Source organism: Pezoporus flaviventris, unplaced genomic scaffold (genome assembly GCF_033815535.1).
Source record: "Pezoporus flaviventris isolate CSIRO_AGI_PZ_B2104156 unplaced genomic scaffold, CSIRO_AGI_Pfla_v1 ptg000041l, whole genome shotgun sequence".
NCBI classification, from domain to species: domain Eukaryota; kingdom Metazoa; phylum Chordata; class Aves; order Psittaciformes; family Psittacidae; genus Pezoporus; species Pezoporus flaviventris.
In genome coordinates, this window is record NW_026892589.1 from 1,964,007 (window position 1) to 1,989,674 (window position 25,668).

The 25,668-nt window shown below is 53.5% G+C and overlaps 1 protein-coding gene across 5 annotated transcripts in view; it reads left to right on the forward strand.

The window, feature by feature from the left end:
* NOS1 (nitric oxide synthase 1) overlaps positions 1-22,724 on the forward strand; it is a 74,621-nt gene extending 51,897 nt beyond the window's left edge. For 4 of the 5 annotated variants that reach the window (XM_061465778.1, XM_061465776.1, XM_061465775.1 and 1 more), the window contains 18 exons: positions 336-530; positions 1,618-1,703; positions 4,406-4,550; positions 4,957-5,061; positions 5,506-5,564; positions 8,375-8,491; positions 9,563-9,737; positions 10,132-10,270; positions 11,385-11,463; positions 11,953-12,146; positions 12,777-12,946; positions 13,136-13,346; positions 14,313-14,400; positions 14,675-14,796; positions 15,342-15,490; positions 16,043-16,237; positions 17,334-17,452; positions 18,716-22,724. In XM_061465778.1, coding sequence (XP_061321762.1) covers positions 336-530; positions 1,618-1,703; positions 4,406-4,550; positions 4,957-5,061; positions 5,506-5,564; positions 8,375-8,491; positions 9,563-9,737; positions 10,132-10,270; positions 11,385-11,463; positions 11,953-12,146; positions 12,777-12,946; positions 13,136-13,346; positions 14,313-14,400; positions 14,675-14,796; positions 15,342-15,490; positions 16,043-16,237; positions 17,334-17,452; positions 18,716-18,731 — 2,364 coding nt within the window. In that variant the 3' untranslated portion in view covers positions 18,732-22,724. Of the gene's footprint in view, positions 1-335; positions 531-1,617; positions 1,704-4,405; positions 4,551-4,956; positions 5,062-5,505; positions 5,565-8,374; positions 8,492-9,562; positions 9,738-10,131; positions 10,271-11,384; positions 11,464-11,952; positions 12,147-12,776; positions 12,947-13,135; positions 13,347-14,312; positions 14,401-14,674; positions 14,797-15,341; positions 15,491-16,042; positions 16,238-17,333; positions 17,457-18,715 lie in introns of those variants that run through there. The other variant, XM_061465779.1, reaches the window with a different exon arrangement.
* Positions 22,725-25,668: the final 2,944 nt, after the last annotated feature.

The window sequence follows — 25,668 nt, forward strand, 5'->3', positions numbered from 1 at the left end:
GAGTTGTGCAAGCCATGAAAGAGCTCCCCAAGGGGCTGAGCAGAGGATGCTCCGTCCTCTTCAATGCCATCTTAGTCTTTGCTTGACCCATGACAAATAACAGGAGGAACAAGCATCCCATAGCACATCTACTCAGGAAGGACTAGGACAGCTTTGCAGCCTGCTTGGGAAGAGCAGGTTCATCTCCAAAGGTACAGTCCTGTAAGACCATGGGAGGGAGGAATATTTGACTTGAACAGCTCCAAATGTAAAATCTTGGTTTTAAATCCTGGCTGTTACCTTCTGGGGTGAATTAACCCAGAACTGATGGCTCTGCTCTCTTTCCTCTCCAACAGAGCGACAAGGTGACCATTGTGGACCACCACTCAGCCACCGAGTCCTTTATCAAGCACATGGAGAATGAGTACCGATGCCGTGGGGGCTGTCCTGCTGACTGGGTGTGGATTGTCCCTCCCATGTCGGGCAGCATCACCCCAGTTTTCCACCAGGAAATGCTCAACTACCGTCTCACACCCTCCTTTGAGTACCAGGTAGTGTCTGCACCCTGCCTTCCATCAGTGCTGCATGCCCAAAGGTATAGCCAGAAGCAGGGTGGGACCTGGAGCTCAGAAGATGCAAAAGGGGGACACCCTCTAATCCCTTCAACAAGCTGCCCCTTCAGGCACTGAAGTCCATGAACAAGTGTGACTGATGTAGTACACCCCTAATGTAGTGTAATAACCCCCTGGATGTTACACTTTTTCCCAAGGCAATGGCTTTTTTCCCCTCCATGAGAATATGAGACACCTCAGGTGCCAACCTTCACCCTTGGATCAAGCAGAGCTCCTCCCTTTGCGTTTTGCACTTTGATGGATGGGTGAGGAAATGACCTGGTGGTCACTGTATCCTCCTCTCTACAGCATCCATGTTGTAGTGAATGGCTCTTGCCAGCTCAGGGATCCAGCAGCTTGATGGGGAGGGCTCCTGCCAAGCAGCAGGATGAAATGCTGGAGTATTTAACACTTCAGAGCATGGGGAAAAGGCCCCAGAGCAAACACACCCTCATGAGCCAACATCCCTGCGCCGGTGGCTTTCACACAATGTGACCTCTAGTCGAGAGCCCTTAAGGAGCAATCACAAACCAGGAGCAGCCTGTTCATTTCTATAAGCATCCACCAGGAGCCCTGATGGTTCCTGGCCCTGATTACAGACTCTGAGGGCACTGAATAAACTTCTGTGAGCTTGTTCCTTGCTTCAGCTGCCTCCTCTTCCCACAGGGCCTCTTAGGATAAGAAATCCAACCTGTGGGATGGGGAGGGGAGGGAGCTGTTTCCATCCCATCTCCCTTTCTGGTGTTGCCTGCCTTCGTTTTGCCTATTACTGCTTACTTCAGAGGGAAGAATTTGCCCAGATACTGTTACAAGCCAGCAAGGCTTTATTATATTGCAGTTTTTGTGCTCATATTCCATTGTCCAACTGCCACGAGAAACCCTGGAGCCATGATCCTTGAGGCTCCAAGGACCAGGGACCTATACATGACATGGAAAGCTGTGTGTAAGCCAGCTAGTGCTGTGGCTGCAGCATTTCCTAATGCTCTGATCACTGCCTGTCAGCTGCTGCTGCTCTTCTCTCTCCTAGCCGGACCCTTGGAATACCCATGTCTGGAAAGGTGTCAATGGGACACCCACCAAGAAGAGGGCCATCGGCTTTAAGAAGTTAGCAAAGTAAGTACCAGTGGGTCTGGAAAACCCTGGAGTGTTTGGGGCTGATCCTGGTTTTGGGTAGCAGTGTTTGTTGTGCTGTTTGGTACCCCTACCCTTTAGATGTGTGCGACCTCATGGCTTGGGAGCCTGGATCCCAAGCTGCCCATAGGGACATTTGGAGAAGCAAGCAGTCCTTTGAACATCCCATTAGGTGTGTGGGCAGGTGAATACCAGACATTGCATATGGTCTTTTCTCCCAGGCTGGTTCATTCTCCAGTAACATGGTCTTCAATGGTCAGGAATGGCTTTCTCACTTTCGGGGGGTATATTGCCTGTTTGCCCTTTCACAGCCTCCTGGGGCAGAGAACTCACCCACTGGTGGTCACCCACAGCACTGTTCATGCTGGCACAAGCAAGATGAAGCCTGTGTCCTTATCTCTCTTTTTCTTGCTGACTTTTTAGCTGCTTGAGGAGCACTGGTCTCCAGTGTGTGTCTAAACCTCCAAACACCCCATCTGCAAGGAGCTGGGGGGAGATCGGCATGAGGAATCTATCTACAGGTAGCAGATGGATCGGGGCTGAGCTGAGATTAGCACTTCATGGCCAGTTGACCCCCAGTAATGGACCACGCGCATCCCTCTCCCCTGCCAAAGCATCCAGTCAGGAGGGATGCAGGAATGAAGCGTCATTTGGCTGATCCTGGCCCAAAAGCCTCCCCTGTGGGCCATTGGCACAGAGGCTGTTGTAGGAGCTGTTGGCTCCACGGCAGCAGAGCCCCGTGCCAAGGCTGGGAAGGGCTGGGTCTGCCCTGGTATCCATGGCCAGGCTGGCAGGAGGCCTGGTGCTGTTCACAGCATCTCCCCACACTTCAGTTTCCCCAAGTCCCTGCCATCAGGTTGTTCCCACTCTTCAGCTGTCACCTTCTGTAAGCTATTTTCTGTGGAGCATCCATGAACACGATCAGCAGCTGATGAATGTGCTCCTTAAGCTGACGCTGGTGCCTGGGTCTGGGCTGCAGCCTGGGGCTGGTGGAGAGCGCAGGAAGATGGATCGAGCCATTGAGTTAGGAGAAACAATGCTTTTTGTGTGTGTGATTGATAAATGGTTTTATAAAAATGTGAGCAGAGCAGGTAATTTAAACCCAAATCTCCACTGTTCCTGACGCAGGGAAAGGAATTATTCCTGTAATTCACCATTAATCCTCACTGGATCTGAGCTAATCAGGTGATGGACCAAGCTCAGCAGGCCTTGGCACTGGTCACAGCGTGATTTTGATGCTTGTTCAGACAGGCTGTGCTGATTCCAGCTAAATCAGAGCATTCAAACCTGCCCCTTCCCTCCCCTGGGGCCACTGTAAGTTCTAGGGAATGGAGACACTACCCTCATGGGAAAGCAAAAGGACAGCTTTAACATGCAGAACTACACGGAGGAGTGTTTGTATAGCAGCAAATTAGGTGATTATGAGCAGCCCTAAACCAACAAACTTGGCCCACTGATGCTACCCCAGGCAGCAGCACCAGCAGAGACAAGGAGCCAGCGTTTCTAGTGCTGCATCACCTTGGCCAGGATTAGAGGGGGCAGTGAGCTCTCAGAGCCCCTCTGCCCTGCCGGGGGGGAAGGCTGGAGCAAATGCACCCAGTCACGACTGCGGGCACAGGAGGCAGCAGCCAGACACAGCCCTTGAGTGAACGTGCAAGCTCTGAGCCTCGGGAGGGCTGCTCCTCCGAGTCAGGTTCATAGCATGGCTGCAGTGCAAACCCAAGGGTCTGCAGACAGCTCCATCTGAGCCCCTCAGTGTCTCAGGGCTCTGTGTGACGTGTGGGGCACAGGAGCAACTGCTTGGCTAGGACAGCTCCCGCGGAACGGCAGCCAGGTAGGATGTAAAGACGTAGAGAGGAGGAGAAGATACCATGAGTTCTGCAGCTTGATCTGCGGTTGGTCTCCAGCTTTGCCTTTGAGGTTATGCTGTCACTGCTTTCAGCAGCTGCTGCCCCTGATTCTTCTGTTCTGTCTCTGCAGAAAGATCATCCCCACCCCTGGTTTAGCGTTTTCCTCCTTACACCCATTCAGGTATTTCATGTGTCCAAGCTCCCCCGTCCGATCTTCCCCTCTGAGAAGTCAAGATGAACGTGCTCTTCCACTGCTTCCCTGTTTGGCACAAACAATAACAACAAAGTGATGCTGCAGCTTTTTAAAGCAGGCTGTTCATTTAATAACAAATAAATGGTGTGAATAGTCCGGGCTAGAGGCACTGACAGAGAAGCGAGCTCTCTTATCATAGAATCATGGACTCCCAGCCTGGTTTGGGTTGAAGGGACCTTAAAGCTCCTCCAGCTCCAACCCCTGCCACGGGCAGGGACCCCTTCCACTAGAGCAGCTTGCTCCAAGCCCCTGTGTCCAACCTGGCCTTGAACACTGCCAGGGATGGGGCAGCCACAGCTTCTCTGGGCACCCTGTGCCAGCGCCTCAGCACCCTCACAGGGAAGAGCTTCTGCCTCAGAGCTCATCTCAGTCTCCCCTCTGGCAGGTTAAAGCCATTCCCCTTGGCCTGTCCCTACATCCCTTGTCCCAAGCCCCTCTCCAGGTTTCCTGCAGCCCCTTCAGGCACTGGAGCTGCTCTCAGGTCTCCCCTTCAGGAGCCTTCTCTTCTCCAGGCTGACCCAGCCCAGCTCTCTCAGCCTGGCTCCATAGGATTCTTACCAGGGTTTGTTCTTGCTTCCTAGGGCTGTGAAGTTCTCAGCCAAGCTGATGGGACAGGCCATGGCCAAGAGGGTCAAAGCCACCATTCTGTACGCTACCGAGACAGGGAAGTCGCAGGTCTATGCAAAAACTCTGTGTGAGATCTTCAAGCACGCCTTCGATGCCAAGGTACTGTCCCCGCTCCCAGCCCCGCTGAGGCTCTGTGCGCATCTGGGTGGCCCCAGGAAACACATGGCTCAGGGCATGTGGAGCTTCCCAGGGAAGCCACTCCCAGGATATGAGCTTTTGAGTCCGGATTGGAGCCCACACAGGGGATTTTCCAGCTAATACTGCTGCAGGCATTGTGGCATGCATACGTCTACTGCCTCCCAGGTGGTAGCCCGTGCTTTGCCCGTATTCCTTGAGGCTCTTGTTCTCATCCTCCCTGTGTGGAGATCTCTGCTGATGCAGGGACATGGAGTCAGCAAGGATATGCTGCTCCCATCCCCAGGAGGACTGGGATCTATCCCAGGAGACTGGCTGGGGGTAGATCTCCCCACCAAAGGCCTTTTGTTAACATCTCTGTCTCCTCCAGGTGATGTCCATGGATGAGTATGACATTGTGCACCTAGAGCATGAAACCATGGTCCTGGTGGTCACAAGCACCTTTGGCAATGGAGACCCACCTGAGAACGGAGAGGTAGGACAGAGCACAGGGATGGGTGACTACACTGCAAGAGGGACACGGGCAGGGGACAGGCAGTGGGGAATGGGGAGAAACATCCTCTTTTTATCCGGCCAGAGCTGGAATGGCCCAAAACAGGTCCAGAAGCTGTGTGATATCTGGTGCTGTGTGTGCCTGCCTCCAGCCTGCTCTGTAATAGGGTTATCTACTTATTCCCTACTGTGAGACAAGTAACTGAGCTGCTGCTAAATCCGTCCTGTACAACTGATGTCAGTGTCACACAAAAGGTGCCAGCCCCTTGGCTGGGGAGCTACAACCTTATCCAGTCCCTGTACAGCCGCGTTGCAGGCTGCTGGGAACAGCAAGCAGAGATCAGAGCCATGGCCGAGGCTTTGGTCATGCTTTGTTCCCTGCAGGGCCTGGCAAAACTGATGGCTTCTTCTTGTTTCTTCCCTGTAGAAATTTGGCTGCGCCTTAATGGAGATGAAGAATCCCAATGCCAACCTGGAGGAGAGGAAGTAAGAGCACTCCAAACCCCCCTTCCCACTCCAAACCCCTGCAAGCAGGCAGCCCCACAGCCAGTACACCTCTGCTTGCCTCCTCTCAGAAGAGAGGATGAAATCCTCATGCAGGTTTCAAGTCTGGCCAGGTCAAAGGGATGGGACCTGCTTGGAGACCCAGTGGACGGAGCTGGTGGAGGTCCCAGGGAGGGCAGATGCACTGAGTCAGGAATCCCATGGACTCCAGCTTGTAATTCCCCTGGCTGGCGTTTAAAGCATTTCTGTTCAGCTGCAAAGAGGCAGCATCTATGAAAATCACAACCCAAAACAGAAAAAAAACCCAAATAAAAGCAGGAATTTCCCCCAAATCATCAGATCTGAGAGCTGGGGCCATCCAGGAGACACCAAAATAGGATGACTTGGAGGTAGAAGGGAGTTCTCAGCTGTGTGGATGTAGGTGGGGGTGAGCTCGAGAACCAAATTTAACTTCTTGGCATCATGTGAGAGTATTTCTAGGGAAAATAAGGGCTGTTCTAAATCCTGACTGTGATGTTTGTAACAAGGAGGTTGGAGCTGGTACCTTGGAGACAGGCTCTGGGCTTTTACAGATCCTCATCACTAGGAGATGAGCCTTGAGCATCTCAGCGCATGCCTCAGAGGCTGCAGCCAGCAAAGCGTTAAATATCTAGAACATCCTCTTATTTTAGCTATTAAGTACAATACATTTCACTTAACTGGGGCACTGCTCTGCTCCGGAGGCTTTCCTGAGTTAACACAGGATGCTCACAGCCAGCAAAGGGCTGCTCCTCAATGAAGGAAGGATTAGCCCTGGCCAGTGGTACAGAGCAATTTAACTGCCCTGATTGCCCCACCAGGAGCATCCCCATGGCCTCCTCTGCACTCACTCCAACAGCTCCACGTCCCTCTTGTGCTGCTGCCCCAGAGCTGGATCAGGGCTGCAGGGGGGTCTCCCCAGAGCACAGCAGAGGGGCAGGATCCCCTCCCTGAGCTGCTGCTCACGCTCTGGGGGTGCAGCCCAGCACATGGGGGGGTTCTGGGCTCAAGCACTCACTGAAGCCGGGTCATGGAGAGATTCTCTTTGACCAGCACCCCAAGTCCTTCTCCTCAGGGCTGCTCCATCCAGTCCCCCCCAGCCTGTGTTTGTGCTAGGGAGGGTCCTGGTGCACACCATTAAGCATGAAAGAAAGCTTTTGCCATGAGACAAGGTGGCCTGGAGCAGACTGTCTGGGGCAGAGGGGCAGCATCAGCTTGGCTCTTTGTGTCTTACCTCAAGGGTTTTCCAAGAGCTTTCAGAGGCATTCATAAGTCATTCCTATTTATGGACCTGCTGTTCAGTTGCAGCTCATCCTTTAACAGTCATAGAATCATGGAATGGTTCAGGTTGGAAAGGAACTTGAGATCATGCAATTCCAACCCTTGCCACGGGCAGGGACACCTTCCACTGGAGCAGCTTGCTCCAAGCCCCTGTGTCCAACCTGGCCTTGAACACTGCCAGGGATGGGGCAGCCACAGCTTCTCTGGGCACCCTGTGCCAGCGCCTCAGCACCCTCACAGGGAAGAGCTTCTGCCTTAGATCCAACCTGAACTCCCCCTGTTTCAGTTTGAACCCATCACCCCTTGCCCTATCCCTATAGTCCCAGATCAAGAGTCCTGCACTACAAGGACCTATTAATTTCAACAAAACTGCTGGTGCCCTGACCATGGACCCAGCACTGACTGGGGAATTTGGGCTTCATTCTCATCATGGGCAGCTCTGCCCAGCCTGCCCCACACAACCCAGGGTGAGGACGTGGCCCAGGGCAGGCAGAGGAAGGAGATGGCTCTGTGTAGATGAGCGAAGCAGAGAAGCGTGAGGAGCCGGGGCAGACAGGAGGAGGCTGTGGAGCAGAGGGCTCTGAACCCTGGCATTCCTCTGCTCGGGGGTTGTCTCCTCTGCGTGGCGGCGGGTGCAGGAGGTCTGCTGTGACTCATGCACACACACACCGCTGCCTCCCTGCTTGGCAGTATATTTAGAAACTCTTGTGGAGAGCAATTTCTGAAGATGGTTCAATTCAGAAACACTTCTGCTGCTGTCAGGGCTTCTGCTCCGCTCCCTTCCCCCTCCTCATCCCTCTGCTCTCGCTCTTTTTATCTTATTTTATGGGTTTTACTTCCTATGGATGAAAAACCCTTCAGAATATCAGCTCAGGCGCACATCGACCTTGGGTGCAGCCAGGGAAGGGCAGGTAAAGCCAGAGGTCCGGGCAGCTCTGCATTGCTGGGGACAACGTGGTGGCCGACACCTGGGTCAACCCACTGGAGGGTCTCATGGAGTGGGCCAGGACCAGATGGAGGGATGCAATGTATGGGCTGCTATGGCTTAACCCCAGGAGTCACAGAATCATTGGGGTTGGAAGGGACCTCTGGAGATCACCTAGACCAGCCCCTCTGCTCTAGGGCGACCCAGAGCAGGTTACACAGGAACATGTCCATGGTGGGTTTGGGATGTCTCCAAAGACAGAGACTCCACAACCCCCTTGGGCTGCCTGTTCCTGAACAACTCAATGTAAAGTTGTTCTTCCTCACGGTGAGGTGAAACTCCTTGTGGTTTAGTTTATGGCTGCTGCTCCTTGTCCTGTTGCCGGGCACCACTGGAAGGAGTGGGTTGAGCACATTGCTCTGCTCTAGCCACTGATCACGGAGTCTGCTCTGGAATATCAACCCCTGAGCTCTGGTTTGGTCTCGTGCACAGTCTGAGCACACAGCCCGGTGGGAGCCCCATGCACACGTGGCATCACTGTAATGCCCAATGCTGCTGCTGTTCACAGGAGCTACAAGGTCCGTTTCAACAGCGTCTCCTCTTACTCGGATGCACAGAAATCCTCGAGCGATGGCCCTGACTCCAGGGACAACTTTGAAAGCACAGGGCCCCTGGCTAACGTCAGGTAAATGGGATGGGGGGGAGGCAGCAGAGGGGGCAGACATGGTTCCTGCACGGAGCTCCCCTTCTCCTCTTACCTAAAGCATGATGTATCTCTGCAATGCGCAGGTCCCTCCGCGCACTCTTGTGCTGGTGCTGGCCATGGTGGGGCAGAAGGGGGACATGGTGGGGCAGAAGTGGGACATGGTGGGGCAGAAGGGGGACATGGTGGGGCAGAAGGGGGACATGGTGGGGCAGAAGGGGGACATGGTGGGGCAGAAGGGGGACATGGTGGGACAGAAGGGGGACATGGTGGGGCAGAAGGGGGACATGGTGGGGCAGAAGGGGGACATGGTGGGGCAGAAGGGGGACATGGTGGGACAGAAGGGGGACATGGTGGGGCAGAAGTGGGACATGGTGGGACAGAAGGGGGACATGGTGGGGCAGAAGGGGGACATGGTGGGGCAGAAGGGGGACATGGTGGGACAGAAGTGGGACATGGTGGGACAGAAGGGGGACATGGTGGGACAGAAGGGGGACATGGTGGGGCAGAAGTGGGACATGGTGGGACAGAAGGGGGACATGGTGGGGCAGAAGTGGGACATGGTGGGACAGAAGGGGGACATGGTGGGGCAGAAGGGGGACATGGTGGGACAGAAGGGGGACATGGTGGGACAGAAGGGGGACATGGTGGGGCAGAAGTGGGACATGGTGGGACAGAAGGGGGACATGGTGGGGCAGAAGGGGGACATGGTGGGGCAGAAGGGGGACATGGTGGGGCAGAAGTGGGACATGGTGGGACAGAAGTGGGACATGGTGGGACAGAAGGGGGACATGGTGGGGCAGAAGGGGGACATGGTGGGGCAGAAGGGGGACATGGTGGGGCAGAAGTGGGACATGGTGGGACAGAAGTGGGACATGGTGGGACAGAAGGGGGACATGGTGGGGCAGAAGGGGGACATGGTGGGGCAGAAGTGGGACATGGTGGGGCAGAAGGGGGACATGGTGGGACAGAAGGGGGACATGGTGGGACAGAAGGGGGACATGGTGGTGTCGCTCCCTGCCCAGTGGCTGCAGCCGTGCCCCCTCTCCACAGGTTCTCCGTGTTCGGGCTGGGGTCTCGAGCTTACCCCCATTTCTGCGCCTTTGCCCGCGCGGTGGACACGCTCCTGGAGGAGCTGGGTGGAGAGAGGATCCTCCGCATGGGAGAAGGGGATGAGCTCTGCGGCCAAGAGGAGTCCTTCAGGACCTGGGCCAAGAAGGTCTTCAAGGTAACCCGCTTCCCTTGTGCTCCAGGGAGGAGCAGGAGGGGAGATGGATACAGGGATAGAGCAATGATGCTTGTTTGGGGTTGGATCAAAACCCAGCCTCTCCTTCCCTACGCTGGGATACTCAACCATCACCTTAGCCCACAATAAAGAGGTTTTCTGTAGTTTGGTGGAGCTGGTGCTCTGGTTTGTGCTCACCAAAGGGTGAGCACTGTGTTGAATTCCTGTGTTATCCCAGATCCCTGGGGAAGGGAGGGCACCACAAGACATGCCCATAGCCACTGGGGCAGCTGGGGGCTCCTTCCCCATGTGTTGGCTGAGGTGGGTTGGGACCAGAGGTTTGTGGGGCTCCTTGGGGGCAGTGGGGAGATGCCTGAGAGCCCGGTGTGTGCTGCAGGCAGCGTGCGACGTGTTCTGCGTGGGGGACGACGTCAACATCGAGAAAGCAAACAACTCCCTCATCAGCAACGACCGGAGCTGGAAGAGGAGCAAGTTTCGCCTCACCTACGTGGCTGAGGCCCCAGAGCTCACCCAAGGTATGAAGATGGGGTCACCACCGAGAGCTCTGGGCATGGGGCAGGGGAAGGAGAAGACCTCAGAGCAGCTTCCAGTATCTGAAGGCGGCCTATAGGGATGCTGGGGAGGGACTCCTCATCAGGGACTGTAGTGACAGGACAAGGGGTAACGGGTTAAAACTGAAACAGGGGAAGTTTAGATTGGATATAAGGAGGAAATTCTTTCCTGTTAGGGTGCTGAGGCACTGGAATGGGTTGCCCAGGGAAGCTGTGAATGCTCCATCCCTGGCGGTGTTCAAGGCCAGGTTGCAGAGCCTTGGGTGCCATGGTTTAGTGTGAGGTGTCCCTGCCCATGGCAGGGGGGATGGAACTGGATGATCTTAAGGTCCTTTCCAACCCAAACTATTCTATGATTCTATAAAGTAGGGGTGAAGGGGTCAAACCTCTTTACTTTGTGCTAAATTGCCAACATTTCAGTGTTGCTTTTCCCCTCCACCACACGCCCAGGAAGCAGTTTGTGACGTCTCAGGCCCCTCCACCTGGCCCCTGTGTGTGTCTGTAGCAGCACTGTTGATCTATGATCTGCTCTCCCTCCTCCTGACCCCATTTTTTGAAGCAAAGAGCTGGCAACCTGGGTGCATTCCAAGCTCTCTTCACGTCCAAATGCCGCTCAGCCGAGCGCTGCGATGCAATGGCGTGTCCAGCCCAGCAGCACCTGGCCCCTCAGCATGGCTCCTGCAGCTGAGGATCTGCCGCACTGCCTTTGCTCTTCCCAAATCCAGGCTCTTTGCTCCCAGCCAGGTGGTGCCAGCAGCGAGAGGTGCGTGTCTGCACGTGAGGGCTCGGCCCCAAGCCTCGTGAGAGCTGTTTCGGGGTCCTCCTCGGTCATTAACAGAAGGGGCGTGTGTTTGGGCCTCCTTTGGGGTCTCTGATCTCTTGGGATCACTGGGATCACACAAGAAGATAGGGGCAGGAGGGTGATTGAGCCCATGGTCTGTTTGCTGGGGCTGGCAACAACCAGCTCCAGTCTGAAGGGCTGAACGTGCAGCAGCAGCCAACAGCTTTGCAATAGCCAGAAGCCTCCTGCCTTGGCCATGCTCCGCTGCATTGCTTCACTGACTCTTCTCCCCTGCAGGACTGTACAGCATCCACAAAAAGCGTGTCTATGCAGCACGGCTGATCACACGCCAGAACCTGCAGAGCCCCAAGTCCAGGTAGGAGATGGAGCTGCCCTGGGAGCTGAAGGCACTCATGGTGCACCCAAGCACCCACGCACACATCCCTTCATCCCTGAATGTCCCAATGGGTACCACCTTTGTGCTGATTCTGACCAAGGCTGGAAGCCAGGTGAACCCAGTAAAGGATGTTCCTTGCCTGATGGAAGGGGTGGGATGATGGGTGGCCACACTTGTGTAGTGCAAACAAATGGTATTTGGCACTGGAACCAGTTGCCCAAAGAAGTGGTGAATGCTCCATCCCTGCCAGTGTTCAAAGCCAGGTTGGACAGGGCTTGGAGCAAGCTGCTCTAGCGTGAGGTGTCCCTGCCTGTGGCAGGGGGATGGAACTGGATGATGTTAAGGTCCTTTCCAGCCCAAACCAGTCTCTGATTCTATGATAAAGTATCTAAAGCTAGAAGTTAACCTGGTTTTACGCTCCCTGAAGGACTCCCCAAACACATCCCACTTTTCCTCCTTTCCCTGTAGCCGCCTGACGATCTTCGTGCGCCTCCACACCAACGGCCACCAGGAACTGCAGTACCTGCCCGGGGACCACTTGGGAGTGTTTCCAGGGAACCACGAAGACTTGGTCAATGCCCTCATTGACAGGCTTGAAGATGCCCCCCCGGCCAACCAGCTGGTGAAGGTGGAGCTCCTGGAGGAGAGGAGCACAGCTCTAGGTAACCAGGGTCACCTCAGCGTAGAGTTGGCTTCTCTGCCCCTCGCCCGTCACCTTGTAGCTCCTCAGGGAGGAAGGTGGCCGCCAGGATACATCATTTCCCATCTCACTGCTGTGTTTGACTGGTTGAGAGCACCTCCTTCAACCTTCCTCTGCCCAAGCCACTGCTCATCTGTACTTGGGAGGTAGAGCAAGAGTTTGATGGATGAGCAGGGCCCTGGGGAAGGTATTTCCTTATTCTTGGGGAAAATGAAAGGTGTTTATACTCGCATGGAAAGAGCAATGTCTAGGGCTGGAAAGAAGCTAAAGGATCTTGATGGACCATTCCAGCACTATATTTCAAGCATAAGTCTGCTACCCTACTGCCATGTGTAGTGTAACAGGAGATGAAAAGCAATAGTAACTTTGGAGCATCAGGCTCATATTTATGCTCATTGTACAGCATCTCACTTGTAGCATGACAGTATCTCATGGACTAGTGGAAGGTGTCCCTGCCCATGGCAGGGGGTTGGAACTGGATGAGCTTTAAGGTCTCTTCCAACCCAAACCAGGCTGGGATTCTGTGTGATTTGTTCACCTTGGCTCTTAGGCTCAGCTGATCCCATGGTTGTGCTCAATTCCCTCCTGGCAGGTGTCATCAGTAACTGGACAGATGAGAACCGTGTCCCACCATGCACCATCTTCCAAGCTTTTAAGTACTATTTGGACATCACCACCCCTCCCACCCCCCTGTTGCTGCAGCAGTTTGCGTTGTTGGCCACCAGTGACAAGGAGAAGAAACGTTTGCAGGTCCTTAGCAAGGTAAAGCCTCAGGACCCAAGTTCTTTAAGGCCTTGGGGGCAATCACAACTACAGGGCGTTTTCATCCCACACTGCCACCCATCCCAGCTTTGCCATAAGCCTGGTAGGATATTGGCTGAGGCAGTTGGCTTGGAAGAGGCTGATGCTGCAGCTCTCTCCTCCCTCCTTCCCTCTTTTCCCTGGCCGTAGGGCTTGCAGGAGTATGAGGAATGGAAGTGGTCCAAGAACCCCACCATCGTGGAGGTGCTGGAGGAGTTCCCCTCGGTGCAGATGCCCTCCACACTGCTACTCACACAGCTCCCCCTCCTTCAACCACGTTACTACTCCATCAGCTCCTCCCCGGAGATGTACCCAGGCGAGGTCCACCTCACCGTGGCGGTGGTCTCCTATCGCACAAGAGGTACAGTGCTCACGCAGGGGTCAGTGGAGACAGGCTTGGTTTGGGGAGCAGGGGAAAAGCATCAGCACATGGGCAACACCACAAGGTCTTTGGTAGAGATCTTCTTTCAGAGAAGGACTTGGGGGTGTTGGTTGATTAGAAACTTAACATGAGCCGGCTTCAGTGTGTGCTCGCAGCCCAGAAAGCAACCGTATCCTGGGCTGCATCAAAAGGGTCAAAAGAGGTGATCCTGCCCCTCTACTCTGCTCTCGTGAGACCTCACCTGGAGCATTGTGTGCAGTTCTGGTGTCCACATAAAAAGGACATGGAACTGTTGGAACAAGTCCAGAGGAGGCCACGAGGATGATCAGGGGACTGGAGCATCTCCCGTATGAAGGCAGGCTGAGGAAGTTGGGGCTGTTCAGCCTGGAGAAGAGAAGCTGCGTGGAGACCTCACAGCTTCCAGTGTCTGAAGGGGGCCTATAGGGATGCTGGGGAGGGACTCTTCATTAGGGTCTCTAGTGACAGGACAAGGGGTAACGGGTTCAAACTTAAACAATGGAAGTTTAGATTGGATATAAGGAAGAAATCCTTTAATGTGAGGGTGGTGAGGCACTGGAATGGGTTGCCCAGGGAGGTTGTGAATGCTCCATCCCTGGCAGTGTTCAAGACCAGGTTGGATGAAGCCTTGGGTGGCATGGTTTAGTGTGAGGTGTCCCTGCCCGTGGCAGGGGGTTGGAACTGGATGATCTTAAGGTCCTTTCCAACCCGAACTATTCTATGATTCTATGATTCTATATGTCATTTGAAAGCGTTTCTACCTGCTACAGTGACCAGATTCCTTGAACCTATGACACCGCTGTCCCATGTTATGGAGAACGGTCCATGGCAATGTTTCAGTGAGGTGTTCATGTGGGATGCAGCAGGGAGCCAACTGGAGTAGTTGGCTGGTGTGACAAGTACAGACCTCCTTCCCTCCCCTCCTAGATGGAGAAGGACCAATCCACCATGGAGTCTGCTCCTCCTGGCTCAATCGGATACAGACCGATGAAGTAGTGCCCTGTTTTGTAAGAGGGTAAGTGGTCATAAAAGGCAAAGGGTGAAAAAGATGGGGTGATCCTCTTGCAGGATGAGCTCTTTGCCCTCAGATCTTTGCAAAGCACTGAGGGTGAGGACAAAACAGGGTGGGATTGGTGAGCAAATGGGTCCCTCCTTCTGCACCAAAATGCTGCTCTCTGGGATTTCATCTTGGTTTTACCCCTCCCTCTCCTGGTGTCCCAGCTCATTGTGGGCAGAGGTGAGGGAGGGAGCATCCTGCTGGGGTTTAACTGTGTCTTTGGTGTGTGCAGTGCGCCCGGGTTCCACCTGCCCCAGGACCCCCAGGTGCCCTGTATCCTCATCGGGCCCGGCACTGGCATCGCCCCTTTCCGCAGCTTCTGGCAGCAGCGGCTCTTTGAGATCCAGCACAAAGGTGGGTCCATGCTTGTTCCTCCTCTTCCTCTACTTGGGAACCCTGGGTGGTGGCATGGGGATGGGGGTCCAGTCACCCTAGCAGAGGCCAAGGGCTTCTTGAAGCAGCGACTCACCCAAGTGCGAGCTTGGAGGTCGGCCCAAACTCCCAAACCTAACTCCATGAGCCTCCTCCTGTACAGCTTTGCAAGCTTTTGTGGCAGTGTGACAGTGCTGGTGTTGGTTTTTAGGGCTCATTTCATGTACATGTGTGTAAAATACACATTTTACACAGATCATTTAGACGATTTAGGGAAAAAAAGTTTCATTTCTCCCCCAAACCTGGCACAAGCATCCCTGTTGTGTGAGCCCAGCCCATGCGCTGGCGCAGGCTATGCATCACCTTCCTCCTTGTGGGACTTCCCTCCTTCCCAGTTTGACCAGAGTGGGCTCCCAGCAATGCTGTGCAGGGTGCTGGGGCTGCTGGCAGCTCTGCAGAGAGGTGGCTTGCAGAAACGGGCTATTGGTGGTCTCCAGGCTAACTGCTTCTCCCTTCTCTTCCCCCAGGTCTGAAGCCTTGTCCCATGGTGCTGGTGTTTGGCTGTCGGCAGTCCAGGATTGACCACATTTATAAAGAGGAGACACTCTTTGCCAAAGCCCAAGGTGTCTTCAGAGAGCTGTACACAGCCTACTCCCGGGAACCGGACAAACCAAAGGTGTGTGGAGGGCTCTGCTCAGGTCTCATTGCACAGCCATGGCCACCCAGCACGGAGTGGAGATGCTGCTTCCTTGGCCACAGCGGCTCGTGCCCTGGGGTGTGCTGGTTGCTTAAGTGTACAGGATTGTGCCCTCCCCACTGCAGCCCCTCATCCCTGCACCAGCCTGAATGTGTGCCCACATTGCTTGTGCTTTGCCCTGGGAGCAATGGGAGGGGAAAGGCACGTCTTCCCAAGGAGGTGGAAAAGGAGGGATGTCACCCAGTGGAGTGGCGCAGAGACGGCACAAATAACTGGTCCAAATTACCACCACCACCACCTTGAGCAGGCCTGGCAATGAGATCTATGGTGGAGGTGTGAAAATGCAAGAGCAGAGCGATGCTTTGCTGCTCTCCCCATCTCTTGTTTATCATTGTGAGTGCTGCAGGCATGCTCGCCCAAAGCGGTGGCACATTGCAGTGCTGCCCAGTGCACACAAACCTGGCCGGAGCACTCAGGTAGATAGGGCTGAGAAGCTGGAGTTAATCCCACCTCCTCCTCCTCCTCCCTCAGAAATACGTGCAGGACGTGTTACAGGAGCAGCTGGCCCAAACTGTGTTCAAAGCACTGAAGGAGCAGGGAGGCCACATCTACGTCTGCGGGGACGTCACCATGGCCGGGGACGTCCTCAAGACGGTGCAGCGCATCGTGAGGCAGCAGGGCCAGCTCTCGGTGGAGGAGGCAGGAGCTTTCATCAGCAAGCTGCGGGTGAGTAGTGCCTGCACCACGAGACACTGTGTGACCTCCTGCCATGGGCACTGCACCTGATGCCTCCTCCTGCACAGCGGGTGGCACTGGGTGATGGGTGCTGCAGGGGGGACAGCAGTTCCCAGCAGTGCTGCTGCACTGGGCAAGGATGGGAGCATGACCTGACGGAGCTTTGGGTGCACAGCGGAAGTCACTTTGCTTTGCTGCAGTCCTTCAGCTCCTGTGATGAGCACTGATACAAGCTCTGTTGGGCACCCTTGGTGGCCTGGGCAGGGCTTGTTCACCTTGCTTAGTTCTCAGTGTCCTCCCCCATCAGTGCACTAACCTAACAGGGAAGTTTGTGGGTCATAGAATCATAGACTCCCAGCCTGGTTTGGGTTGGAAGAGACCTTAAAGCTCCTCCTGCTCCAACCCCTGCCACAGGCAGGGACACCTTCCACTAGAGCAGCTTGCTCCAAGCCCCTGTGTCCAACCTGGCCTTGAACACTGCCAGGGATGGGGCAGCCACAGCTCCTCTGGGCACCATGTGCCAGTGCCTCAGCACCCTCACAGTGAGTCCCCCTTCCCCAGATCTCCTCTGTGTGTGTGCCTGGCTGGACAACGCTCCTGGGCAAACAGGTTGCTGCAGATGTTGCAGCTGAAGCATAAATGAGCTCAGTCTGGGACACAGGCCAAAGGACCGATGCTTGAACGCTCTGCTTCTCCTTAAGAGGATAACTCAGCCTGATTCCTGTGGGACTGCCCCTTCTGAACCAGGTCCCCACACTCCATCCAGTAGCTAACGGAACTCAGAACTACGTTTTAACTGGTTTACAACCAGCTCTCACACACAGGCTGGCCCCAGGCTCCTTGTCCCCTTGATGTCCAAGGCTGCCAAACGATGAGGAGCTCCACCACTGCCCCACAGTGTGCCTTTGGGAAGGTCATTTCCACCTCCCTGCTTGTCCCTGCCCCTCTGCCCTGCCTGTCCCTCCAGACAGAACATGTGCTGTGTGTTTGGTACCTGCCCACACCACAGAGCTTTGTGGTGCTGCAGCAACACAACTGTTTGTAAACACTCCTCATTCCTGCTGCCCCTCTCCCATCCGTGTTTCAGGATGACAGCCGGTACCACGAGGATATTTTTGGAGTCACCCTGCGTACGTACGAAGTGACTAACCGCCTTAGATCTGAGTCTATTGCATTCATTGAGGAGAGCAAAAAAGACACGGATGAGTGAGTTGACACGTTTATTTTAACCCCTGCAGTTGCTTCCCCAGCATGTGTGGGATGGGGAAGGGAGCTTTAACTTCTGCACTCGTGTGATCCCTCTTATAGCAGAGGATGAGAAAAAGCATTTGGGGTTGCACTGGAAGCAGAGGCTGCTGCGTGGCAGGCTCTGAAATAGCTGTTACCTTGCTAGGACAAATGTGCCGGTGGCCTTCCTGGGTTATTGCACCCCCTGGACCTATGTGCTCAGACCTGACAATTGCATCTAAATGGTGATGCAAAGGGAAAGAGTTCTGTTTACTGCCTGCCTCTGCCCCCCCTGCCAAGGAGTTTACATCAAATCACAGAATCCCAGCCTGGGCTGGGTTGGAAGGGACCTTAAAGCTCCTCCAGCTCCAACCCCTGTGTCCACCTTCCACTAGAGCAGCTTGCTCCAAGCCCCTGTGTCCAACCTGGCTTTGAACACTGCCAGGGATGGGGCAGCCACAGCTTCTCTGGGCACCCTGTGCCAGCGCCTCAGCACCCTCACAGGGAAGAATTTGTTTCCAGTATCTAACTGGGATCTCCCCTGTTTAAATGTAAAGGCCTGAATTTAAAGTTTGCAGGACCCACGGTGAGGGGTGGTTTCCCCAGCTCAACTGATGGCTTTGGGGGTCCCTGCCTGGCCCAAGGGATGCAGGCAGCAGGTACCCACAGAGGGAGAGGTCTCCAGGCTGCTGCATGCCCTGTTAGGAAAGATCTAGAGACCTTTCTTTCCACTGTTGCAAAAACAACCAAGAGAAGTAGAAAACCTTGACATTTGCTCTGTTTGTTTCTGCTCTACCATGTCCTGCCATTTGCTCAGCTCAGCCGGGGTGGGATTTTCCCTGGCTGAGCAGAAGGATTATTTAGGATAAAGGATGGGCAGCTGCCTGGATCTTCCTCCTTGTCCTGGCCCTCAGTAACCTGGGTTGCAGATCCCTTCCCTGCACTCCTGGCTGTGCCATGTAGTGCCCTGCTGACCCAGAGCGGGTTTCCCAACGTCCCTGAGATTGGGTAGGAATTTTTCTCCAACACAGCACATACTCTGGGATCTGCACTGCATACAGAGTGCCTCAGTTTCCCACCTCTAGGTCGGGATAAAGGTTACCTCTCTGTCCGCTTTACACAGCTGCAAAAGGCACTGTAAATTCCTGTCTACTACATGGTCCCAGGGAAGGTCCTTACCCAGTGTTCCGCTGCTCCTCCCTGCTCTCACTAAGCCCAGCCTTTCTTCCCTTTCCCTTGCAGGGTTTTCTGCTCCTAACTGGACCCGTCACCCCAAGGGGATGCCAAACCAGTCCCGGCTCCTGCTGCCCCCTCCAGCCGGAGGGTTTTGTATCTCACGGACACGGTGGCTCCTTTTCCGCGGGGAACTGCCCATGGAAAGCGCTCTGTCTCTCGTCCTGTCGTTGTGTCCTGATGATGATGATAATGATGATGATTTTTATTTCCTTTTCTTCCTCTTTCTCTTGCTCTTGTCCTGTGGCCATTTCTTTTCACCCCCTTTCCCTTCCCTGGATTTCCCCACTGAAGTACGATGGCTTTATAACCTGCAGTGGCTCTTAACAGAACTCCACATTTCTCCTTCTCACGAGGGCGTTTTGCAGCTGCATGAAATCAACTTTGTGATCATCCACATTTTGGTGTTCAGTGGGACAGCAGAGGTGGCAGGGGCTGGGCAATGGCTACGTCTTGTTGCTTGACCAGAGTTCCCCCTCTCCCCAGCTCGGGGCTTGGCTGAATCCTTGCGTTTTCATGGCTTTTCTTTGGACTTACACAGCCCTGGGCATATGCCTGAAGCTGGGGCAGATGATGTGCAATGCCCTCGTGCCTATGAACTTGGTTCACCCCCAAGCAGCCTGGATACAAGTGTCTGTTTCGATCCCAAGGGTGGGATGTCTCTTATCCACATGTCATGATTTCTCCTAAATGGATTCTGTGCTATGTTTGCCTCCTTCTCTGCTCCCTGCTCCCCACGAGCCTCTCCTTTTGCTCAACCCTACTTTTGCTGGCATGAGTCCTCCCACAGAGAAGCAAGCATCAAATACACAGGCTGATGTGTATGCTGGGGAAAAACTCATGCCATTGACTGCTGCTTGGCCAGGCTGTCCTCTGGAGGGCTTTACAGGAGATGTGTGACCTGCAGAAATGATGCTGATGGGACAGATTGAGGGACTGGCTGCATTCCAGAGCTTTGCATGCTGTGAATGTGTGAACCCTTTCCCAGGTGAGACTGAAAAGCCATGAGGATGGGAGAGAAGCAACTCCAACCCCACTGCAAGAAGCATCTCCTATCTGGAAGGCAGCACTTGGAGGGTTACGGAGGCTCCTGCTCCTTGGTGAGGATGTGCTGACCAAGGATTCTTGAAAGCCCAAAGACAGCATCATCTCCATCTTAGCAGAGTCCCATGAGCAGTGCTGGGACAGCAGAGCCCAGCCTCTTCCACACCTTCAGGAGCAGAAAGTGCCAGCACGGAGTGACCTGAGAAATGCATGTGGCATCTCAGTGACAAGCCAGCCCCCTCTGTAGGCTCTGCCCCAGCTGCCAGCAGCACTAGCTGTGTCTGCCCGGACATCTCAAGTGAGAAGAGAGGTGAGATGGGCTGCAAAGATGCTGCGTGACTGGGCTCTGGCACGCTCACACCTCAGCCCTGCTGCAGAAACCTGGCCCCAAAAGCATCTGTTAACGCGATCACAGGAAGGTATCATCCCTCTAACAGAGAAAAGCTGTCTGCAAGGTAAAGCATAGATGACCTTTGGTGTCCTTCCTCCTCCTCCTCCTCTCTTCCTCATCTTGGAAAAGGTTTGTCCTCCCTCATTGCCAGGACAAGGACAGCAGAGCACGGCTGCAGCTTTTGCTGGAGGCAGGGATATGGGGTTGGCAGATGTAGGAGATGCCCATCCTTTCCTCCTGCCCTTGCTCTGATGAACTCCATGCTGATACTTCTATGGAGCAAAGCACCAAAACCGGTGACAGCAGAGGGCTTGGTCAGGAGCTGCAATGGTGAGCTTGCTTTCAGAGGGCAGAGATTAGCCACCCTCTGTCAAAGCCAGAACAAAAAGCTGCAGGAGGTTTGCTGCTCTCCCAGCCCATGGTACAAGCTGCTCCGGTTCCCCCGGCCCCAGGCTGTGCCGTTATCCCCACCCTCAGCCAGGACTTCCTCCTCTTTCCTGCTGCTTGGCTAGCCATGTCTCCCCGTACCGTGATCACCTCCTGCAGCCTTGACTCCCTGAATGCTTGAAACAGCTCCAACCCCAAATCCAGGAGCAAAAGGCACCGAATTGAGCTCCAAGTCTCGGTTTTGATGCTCCCACCAGAGTGGTGGAAAATACGAATGGATGCTGCCACTCTGTGGCCAGAGCAGGGTTTGGAGCCGGGTGCGAGGGCAGGTTTGTGTCATTGCCTGGGGACTTGTCACCTGGAGGTGAAAACTGGACAGGAGAGGAGAAAGGGCAGCCCACGGTCCCCCTGTGTGGGTTGTGCCTTAATCCCAGGGCAGGCAGTGGGGTGGGGGAGCTGGGTCCCTTTGCTGTCTGTGGAAAACAGCCCTAAAGCTGTGAACATAGAACAAGCCTGGTCCTAACCCCCAGTCCTGTGGCTGCAGAAACAGAGCTGAAGGGAAAAAATCAAACTCATCCCCTTCTTTTGGGAGATTTGCTTGTGGCTCTAGACTTTGAGCTCTGGTTCTCCTTTTGGTAGAAGGAGTGATGCAATCTGAAGAGCAGGTAGTGCCCTAAGAAATGCCCTTGCCTTTGTCCTTTTCCCAGCTCATCCTGTGTTGCTGGCAATTAGTTTTCTCCTGTCCTGTATCACCTCCCATCTGGAAGACGTACTGCTGCTGGAGTCTGTGTCTGAGACGAATTGACTTGCTTTCCCTGTACCCCAAAGCTTCTCACCTCCATATCCCCCTTCCACCCAAGCTGTCAGTGAAAGCAGTGGGGAAGCACAGTGGAGAAGGGAATGGGGCATGTGCCTTGCCTTCAGTGGGATCCATGCAGGGGCTTGTGTCACAGACAGCTAGAGCCCCCTCAAGTTCACCAGGCATTGGGTAGGTGAGTCCTTCAGAGCCCTTTGGAAGGGATATGCTGTTCTAAGGGCAGCCTCTTTGCCCGGCCCTGGAGAAGAAACACTCTTCCTGCCATGAAGGTCCATGACTCCCGTTCATATGTCCACCAGGGCTCTGAGCTGCCTTTCTGCTCCCTCTGCTTGAGATGGACCATTTGCTCCTCACGAGCTGCACCACTGGGAATTTTGATTCACTGGTTTTTGTTGAGTCAGTCTCAGACATCTCAGCTTCTCCATCCTCTCACCTGCAGGGGCATCGCACTCCCCTCGTGCTTCATTTTCTCCCACAGCAAAGGGGAAAATCAATTTGTGGATCTGCTTTATCATTCCACAAATGCAGCTCTTCCTCCAGTTGTCTACACCCTGCTTGTGCCAGTGTGACATTTCTGACGTGTGGCTGTAGCTACAGTAACTCTGGCACGGATAAGCAGCAGAGAGTGAGGTGGGGTCAGCCACAGAGTAGTGCTGTGAGCTGCTCCAGGGTGTCATGGATGAGAGGTTGTGCCTCTTGGGCACTTGGTTCACAGATCTGTCACCTCCAGGTGCCTGCTGCCCAGACAGGCTCCTGCACAGCCCCACATGGCTCCTGAGGGGAGGGGTGCTGGGCCTGATGACACCCAGCCTGATCCAGTGTCCGAGTTCCTCTCCTGGAGGATGTCCACCACCACCACTGCCCGTTTTGAGCAGCTTTGCTCCTGTTTGCTCCCCAGATATTAAACACAAAGAGGGTCTTCTCTAAAAAGGAGATTTGATTTTCAAGACACTATGAAGTGGGGTTGGTTTTGGCAAAGATTTTAATTCAAACATCCACAGAAAGTTATTACCTGACCTTGAAAACTCATGGGAAATGATTCTCTGTTTTTCCAACCTGCTGTGTCCACTAGCAGGGAAAAATAAGTTGTTCATTCAGTGCAAGGGTGTCTACTGCCTGTGTTGTTGATGACTTCAAAGGTTTCATCTCCCCAAAAGGACTGCCTGGGAGTTTGTTGTTGCTCTGTTTATGAGAGACAGCAGGAAAATAATGAGACTTCTGCCCTCAGAAGCAGACTCAGGAAGATGACTCCACGGTCGGTGCAGGGTGGGCCTGAGATCGTTGAACTTAGAGGAACTGAGCCAGCCATGTCCATACTGGCCAGAGAAATGGGTTTGAGCTCCCTGCGCCATCCTGTGCCTACACATCCCAGGGGTGAGCAGGGGACTCTACACTCAGAGCAGTGTGAGCCTGTGCAACACAGCTTGCAGGTATGTCCTGAGTGATTGCACCCATGCAGAAGAGGAGATGGGAAGAGACAGGAGCTGCTTGAACCTGTGTCCAGTCTGACTGTGATTGCTCCGTTTGTTCCTTTACTGTTTGTTAGTACGTGACGCCTCTCACCCCATCCCAGGTTGTACCCTGTGCTCCCTTTACCACTTCTCTCCAGAGATCCCTCCTTTCTCAGCCCTGGCTGACCAGACAAAAGGTGCAGTGAGTTGCTTGGCAAGGGTGAGTCCTGGGAATGGCAACGGGCTTGCAGTGCCTTGGGCTGGGAAGAGACTATTGTACTAGGGCTGTACTCCTGTTCTGGCTCTCTCCAGAAATGCTCCTCACACACAGAGACTGGGGGCTGAGGGGAACAGTGACTTCAATGGATAAGTGAAATTCTTGATGGGCAAATTGCCCCTGGGATAACTGAGAGGAAACCTACAGGCCTGCTCTGCACTTAATCTCCCAGTGAAGGGGTTTGATAGGTGTATGGAGTCAGTGCAAAGTGTGGGTGAAAACTGGACACCACCTTCTGAAGCACCACAGGTCCATAAACACCTACCATATACTGGAGATCATGGTTTTATTAAGCTGGCAGCAGGAGGAGAGTTTGTGCTTGAAACTTCATGACCTTGCACCAAGCCCAAGTTAAAGCTGCTGTCTCACAACTGATGACCACTGAGGCCATTCACTCCTCTGATTCATACCTGTGGGGGAGCTGCAGAGAGTTCCCAGTGCTCTTTGGAAGAATTTTTATGCTCAAAACAAGATTTTGCTCCTGTTTTCACTGGGGATGAGCTCTCAGCTTCAGAATTGCTCTGATAACTTTGCAATCACTTTGATAGTTCCAGAGGGGAGCACAGTCCCTTTACAGAACAGATGGAGACACATTTTCAGGACCATTCCACTTTGCTGTAACTGGTTTTGGTATAATGATTTCTTTTGCTGTAACAGGAGGAGCAAAATTTGGCCAGTGCTGAATGCTCTTGAAAACTGTATTCCTGAACTTGGATCTGAGTCCTCCCAAATACAAAACACCTTCGACACGCTTCAGTGGCACTGGGGATTTCAGCAGCTTGCAGGATCAGGCTTTCAAAGCGGCAGCAGTTTCATGATGGCAGTGATTTTGTGTGTGTCTATCTGCACTTGCCTGCAATGCATGACTCTAGTGACCCATTTGAAGTCTCTCTTCGACAGGGAGATCTGAGCTCTGGCTTCTTCCATATGGCTGTGTGTATTTAATAGGAAACCAGAGGAGTGGGAGAAAGCTAATGAGATTTCTGCTTTAAAGCACTTGGTTCCACAGGTAAAACAGACCTTCCCAGACATTGGCTTGCTTTTAGCATGGGTAACTCATGGCATATTTAAGCATTGTGATATAGATACACCTTTTTCCTGCTGTGCCAGGAATGAAGCAGACTAGAAAGGCTTGGCCTCCACCCCTACAGATGTCTGGCTGTGATGGAAGTTTGAGCCATTGAAATCACAGGGGAAAATAACAACCAAGCAAACAAAACCCAAGAGATTGTGAGCCCATAGCGGAGTGGTCACAGCTTGTTTAGCAATGGGAGCACCTTACTGTGAGGGCTGCTGCTTTCCTGCCTTATTCATCTTCCTACCTGCCCAGATTCCAGGGAGAGAGGAGGGAGGAACCACTTTAAAAGCAAGGTATTCAAACCAGTGAGCCTTGTCCTGAGCATCCGTTGTTGGACAGGAGCCCACAGGGCAAGGCTTTGCAGCTACGCTTTGCTACCACGGTGGGGAAGTGGGTGAATAACACTGGGCAAAGCGTTTTATTTCCATAAGTATCCTTAATGCTTTAAAATTTAAAGGGTAAATACTGAAAGAGATGATCTAAAAGAGCAAAAGATTCGGGGCTTCTTTTTGTTGCTTTGTTTTCATGTGCTGCTTTCGGGTGGAGAAAGCCAACAAAAAACATTATCAGATTGTTTTGAATTCAATCACATATTTTGTTCTCACAAGAATTGCTAACAGAGATTTAAAGATTTTCCAAGGGCAACAAAACTGCCTTAATACATATTCAGCTCCAACAAGAGATGTTAATGCTACTTGCTTCTGAGCCTGCTTTATTCTCTTTCTGTGTGATTGTGGCACGGAATCACGTCTTGACAAAATAGGTTTTACAGTACTCGACAGGATGTCCGCAAACAGAAGATGGTGTTTCAGCACCTCCCCGTGCACAGCATTGAAGTGATGGCTTTGAAGCCAGTGAAATTCAATGCCCAGTTTCTGCTTTGCTAGAATTCTACACAATAGGCAAATGTCCACCATTCCCAAGGTTAAACGTGCTCTGCTGCCTTGAGATGCCTTCAAACAGCCCTGGGATTTGTATGCTGAAAAGAGCTTGAGAATAGATTCCCTGGTCTGCAGCACCATCCCCAGCTCTTCCAGAGTGTGCACAATTCCCCAGGCAGCAGATGAACAGAGGAAGATGACTTTCAGCCAGGACTCGTCGCTTTTTAGATTGAATGGAGTTAGAAACATGAGTTTCCAGCCACCCAGGGATTCTGATATTCAGTGCCAATTCATCTTTGTAATAGGAACAGGGATTTATTCCGTGATTCCCTTAGGCACCTTTGAAAAGCATAAGCCTCAAAGGTTGGTTTGGATTAGTTTTTCTCCTGATGGCCTTTTTCCCTGATGCCATGATGAGGAAGGGGACTGGTCTGTGAAGGGTGGCAGCTTTGGGGCAGGCAACTCCCAAACTTTCCACGGCAGAGGTTTCCTAAACCTCTTCTCAACATCTTCAGATGAGTAAATTCTGCTGTGCTGGAAGGGACTCCAACCTCTCGCTGCTCTCTGGTCCTCCTGCTCCTTCCTCCCTCCCCTCAGCACCTCCTCATGTCACTGTGCCTTCATTTGGTTTATCAA